Genomic DNA, 5,000 nt, shown 5'->3' on the forward strand with positions numbered 1-5,000 from the left:
ATGTACAAGGCACTCATGCCAGTGCCACATAATAGCAAAAAAGGGTGCCACTTTAAAAGACCCAGCACACACTGTAAAGTGGTTGGCATTTGGAAGGGCATCCAGCCATAGAAACCAAGCCCAATTGGACTGGAACCTGGTGCAGCTCTGCAACTTGCTAGCTCCAGTCAAACCATCCAAAACATGCCAGCATGGAAAACAGATGTTAAAGGATGATGATATATATATGTGTGTGTGTGAATGTGTATAAGGAGAGTGAGAGAGGAAAATGGTATATATAAATGATTGCATGTTTTTGTATAAATATTTCTATGTCTTTTTTTTTAATATAAATATAGTGAAAGGTTATTACTAATTGTACCCATATTCTTATCATATTTCCAGCCATCACAGGGAAGTTACCCGCCTAGACCATCAAATCAAGGTTCCTCTCAGCACAACTCTTATGTATGTATATGTGTCATTGTATTTATGGTTATGTGAACCCGTGTGGATACATATATATATATATATATATATATATATAGCTCCACATACAGATATAGATGTGTATATATGTGTAAGTATATGTATGTTTATGTACGTATGTGTGTGTAAATGTATATATGTATATATATGTGTGTAAGTAAGTGTATGTATATATATGTATGTACGTGTGTGTGTGTGTGTGTATATATGGCCAAAAACAAATCAAGGTGAAAGGGGGGGGAAGGAGAAGGAAAAAAGGGGAGGAATACAGTTAGAAAATCAGGACTAAACTAAGACAATTAAAGCTAAGGTTTCAGAATTGATAATATGGTAGAAGAGACTTAGAATTAGCTAGAGAAATGGAAGAATATTATCAGTGGGTTGGGAAATGTTAAAATGTATTCCAAATTTATACTTTAAAGCTATAACTCAAATAAAGTAGTTAATAGTGTGGGAAACGAAAGGGATTAAAATAATATATTATTAGCAAGATTTACTTTTTAAAATATTTAAAGGTGCGAGAGTAACAATGTACACATAGAACCCTAAGGTCAGATCTACTGTTAATTAGATTAGGATTATCCTTAAGTTTAAAAATTTCATAAATTTCCATAGAGCACAGTCCACAGCTGTATCTACTATTTCTATAGGGTTGTGCTCTCCTGATGATTTCCCATTTAATGTTAAAATCGATGCCTTTTCCTTCAATTCCCAAATTTTATTAGATAATGATGTGCTATTGGCCTTATGTTTAAGTCAAAACGAAGAAAAATTATTGTATAATCGCTGTTTAAGATTGATTGTGCAACCAACATAAATGTAATTATTAGTTGGAGTAGCTACTGTACATTTATAGACCACATTACGGGCTAAACAACGGCCAGATACTGGGCAGCAGGCCTTAATTCTACAATTGCAATCAAGGGGATTATTAGCTATATATATATTACTATGTTGATTGTTGGTACAAATATCTAAATTGGTTATATCAATATTGTTGGTTGTATTACTGGATATGCAATTGATATTGTTAGAGCTAGGAAGATTTATCTCATCAACTATGTTAACAGTTGAAGTATTATGTTCATTAACATGTACATGATTATTGGTGTTATTAATTGTCTGGTAGTTATTTGTATTGCTATCAATACTAAGACAATTTTTATTTTCAAGGGTCCTAGCTAGTTCAATGTTCTTTTTATTCAACTTATTGATGATAGATCCTATATTGGGGAGAGTAGAGTATGAGATACAGATTGTGTGTTGAGAAAAGATTTTATAATATCTATGGTTAGGGTCGAAATTTTTTTGTAAGATATTCATAAATTTCTTATAGATGTTCGTAGATACTAAATAGTTGTAAGGGATGTTAAACCATATAGAATTTTTTTCTTTTAGATTTGTAATATGAAGGGGGTTTGTGGTTATCAAGTATTTGGGGTTATATTATCTATCTTGTTATGTAAAGTAATTTTCCTACTCTTTTGGCCATTATTATAATTTCTTAACCTAGGTATTTTATTAGTGTTAATATGATTATGTAGACATTTATCAGGTTGTATTTCATCTATAAGAAATTTATGGATATCTTACAAAAAAATTTTGACCCAAACCATATCTATAGACGTATATGTATATATATATATGTATGTGTATATAGGTATATATATATGTATGTGTGTATATGTAGATATATATATGTATGTGTGTATATATATATGTATGTGTATATATATATGTATATATCTATGTGTATATATGTGTATATATATATATGTATATGTATGTATATGTATATAAGACCCGGCAAACCAAGTGAGACCATAACCCATGGCCTATGCCAGTGGTGTAACCAACCCACTTAGGTGTACCTTTCTTTCATTGGACACTTAACTCTTCTTGCGAAGACCTGTTGAGGCAAGTGAAATGGAAATCGAATTTGATGACAGCACCACATGACTGGCATCTGTGCCAGTGGAGCACTAAGAGCACCATCCAAGTGTGATTGTTGCCAGGGCCACTGACTGGCCCTCGTGCCGGTGGCATGTGAAAAAGCACCATTCGAGCGTAATTGTTACCAGTGTCGCCTTACTGGCACTTGTGCCGGTGGTACGTGAAAAACAATATTCGAGTGACGGCGCTGCCAGTGCCGCTGGACTGGCTCCTGTGCAGGTGACATGTAAAAACACCATTTGAGCATGGCCATTGCCAGTACCGCCTGACTGGCCCTTGTGCCGATGGCACGTAAAAGCACCCACTACTCTCTCAGAGTGGTTGGCATTAGGAAGGGCATCTAACTGTAGAAACTCTGCCAGATCAGATTGGAGCCTGGTGCAGCCATCTGGCTCACCAGTCCCCAGTCAAACCGTCCAACCCATGCCAGCATGGAAAGCAGACATTAAACGATGATGATGATGTATATATATGAACATTATATATGTATATATCTAAGATAATAAATGCACAAACTAATTTCTGTGTCTCAGTGTGTCACACCTAGACCCCCTCATTTACTATTCCATGATACTCCTACTATTCCTCATGATGGGGGTGAGAGTAACATTAGGCATAGAGATGGTGAGGGTGGTGGCGTCATCAGACAGAGAGAGAGAAAGAAAAAGAGAGGGAGAGAAAGAGACAAAGAAATTTAAGGTGAATTGAATGTCATCATCATCATCATCATCATCATCATCGTTTAACGTCCGCTTTCCATGCTAGCATGGGTTGGACGATTTGATTGAGGACTGGTGAAACCAGAAAAGTAGTCGTGTTGATGGTGGCAGTAGGAGTAATAATAAAAGACAGAAAGAGGAAGGTGATTTATTACTTTGTTTAACTATGTGTCTTTGACAGAAATTCCTGTCGCAAACATGTTAAACATTATCATTTAAAAAAGCCTTTTTTGCTTTCTTTAATATAGTGAAAGCTTATTACTAATTGTTCCTATATTCGCATTATATTTTCAGGCAGATCACCAGTCAGGATCATCAAATTTCTATGGTTCATCTCAGTATTACCCTCAAGTACGTATATGTATTTATGTTTTTTATCAGTCCATGATGTGTGGCAATATGTGTGTGTGTATGTATAGATGTGTGTGCATGTAGTGTTTGTGTGTGTGTATATATACACACACATATACATATACACACTCACAGGGTGATCAGACGAAATGTAGTCATATTGATTCTAATAGTATATCAAATTTAAATATGCTCAAATAAAGCTCAGAAAAGGTAGATTAAGATCATATATTTAACTTTCAATACATCCACCTTTTCCAGAGACTATCTTCCAGAGTCTGGGAACAAATTGGGAGTGAATGGCACGAACAGTTTCTTTGGAGATTTCATCCTAGCATTTTCGCAAATAGTGCTCAAGAGCTCTGAGACTTGTGTGAAAATCAGCACAGGCTTTTCTCTCAAGGATAGGCCTTATGCCAAATTCCTGGGATGTTTTGGGGTTCTGCTATCTCAATGTTAATGAACCTCATGCACATGGTAGATTATGGTATATTTCACAATATACATTAGTTTTAATATCTAATTGACCCTGCTTTAGCATCAATTACCGCTTTTATATGGTTAGGCATTGAATCAACTAGTTTCTTACAGGTGCTAGGAGCAATTTTACTCCATTCTTCTCTCAACTTTTGGTACAAATGCTCTTTATTTTTAATTGTTGTGTTCCTGATAGCTTCACCAAGAGTTCCCCATAAGTGTTCGATCGGATTTAGATTGGGACTTTGAGCTGGACAGTGTGTGGGAACAATACCCTGTGTCTCAAACCATTGATGAGTATTCTTTGCTGTATGACATAGAGCATTGTCCTGTTGAAGGATAACACTGTTTTTTGACACTCCTGGATGCAATTTAGCAATTGATGGCTCTAAAATATCTGATAACATAGAAGCATAGGTAGCTGAATTTATCCTTCCCTGACATAAAAATATTTCTCTGGTTCCTGTGGCTGACATGCAGGCCCACACCATGTTAGAACCACTCCCAGCTTCTTCCACTGTGTTCGTGTGGACTGTAGGATCATTGGGGTCTACAAAATGAGCACTGTGGTTCACTGTTGAATGGCCTTGCAAAGCATTATATGCCTTCCAGCAATCGGTTATAATCTTCATCCCTGGACAAGAACTAACACACATCTTAGCGTCCCACGTTGCATCATTCCAAGAACCCAGTTGCCCAGCTTATAATGACTTCTGTGATATTTGCGATGCATAAACTTTGATTCATCTATCTCAATGATGACATCCTGCCCACCAAGTTGGACAGGATTATCAATGCACCACATGGCACAAATGTCCTGAAAGTAGTTATACCAATTGACTATTACTTCTGATCCAATCCCAACTTCTCTCATAACTACAGACTGCTTACAATCCATTTCAGCCCAGTAATAGATTAAAATGAGGAGCCATGCCAGTGATGTGTGGGAATCCACAAAAAAGAATCTTTTCTCAAACTTCGATGGCACCTACAAGTTCGACATCTCCACATTATGCCTTCGGAAGTTCTTTT

The 5,000-nt window shown here is 36.2% G+C and overlaps 2 protein-coding genes across 7 annotated transcripts in view; both read left to right on the top strand.

The window, feature by feature from the left end:
• LOC106871104 (endoplasmic reticulum lectin 1) overlaps positions 1-4,232 on the top strand; it is a 488,243-nt gene extending 484,011 nt beyond the window's left edge. For all 3 annotated transcript variants that reach the window (XM_052971630.1, XM_052971631.1, XM_052971632.1), the window contains one exon: positions 4,059-4,232. In XM_052971630.1, the coding sequence (XP_052827590.1) occupies positions 4,059-4,217 (159 nt within the window). In that variant the 3' untranslated portion in view covers positions 4,218-4,232. The remainder of the gene's footprint in view (positions 1-4,058) is intronic.
• The window catches only part of LOC106867912 (uncharacterized), a 93,398-nt gene that overhangs the window by 35,812 nt on the left and 52,586 nt on the right, over positions 1-5,000 (top strand). For all 4 annotated transcript variants that reach the window (XM_014912982.2, XM_052971628.1, XM_014912981.2 and 1 more), the window contains exons 4-5: positions 385-447; positions 3,435-3,491. In XM_014912982.2, coding sequence (XP_014768468.1) covers positions 385-447; positions 3,435-3,491 — 120 coding nt within the window. The remainder of the gene's footprint in view (positions 1-384; positions 448-3,434; positions 3,492-5,000) is intronic.

This window comes from Octopus bimaculoides, chromosome 11 (assembly GCF_001194135.2).
Source record: "Octopus bimaculoides isolate UCB-OBI-ISO-001 chromosome 11, ASM119413v2, whole genome shotgun sequence".
NCBI classification, from domain to species: Eukaryota; Metazoa; Mollusca; class Cephalopoda; order Octopoda; family Octopodidae; genus Octopus; species Octopus bimaculoides.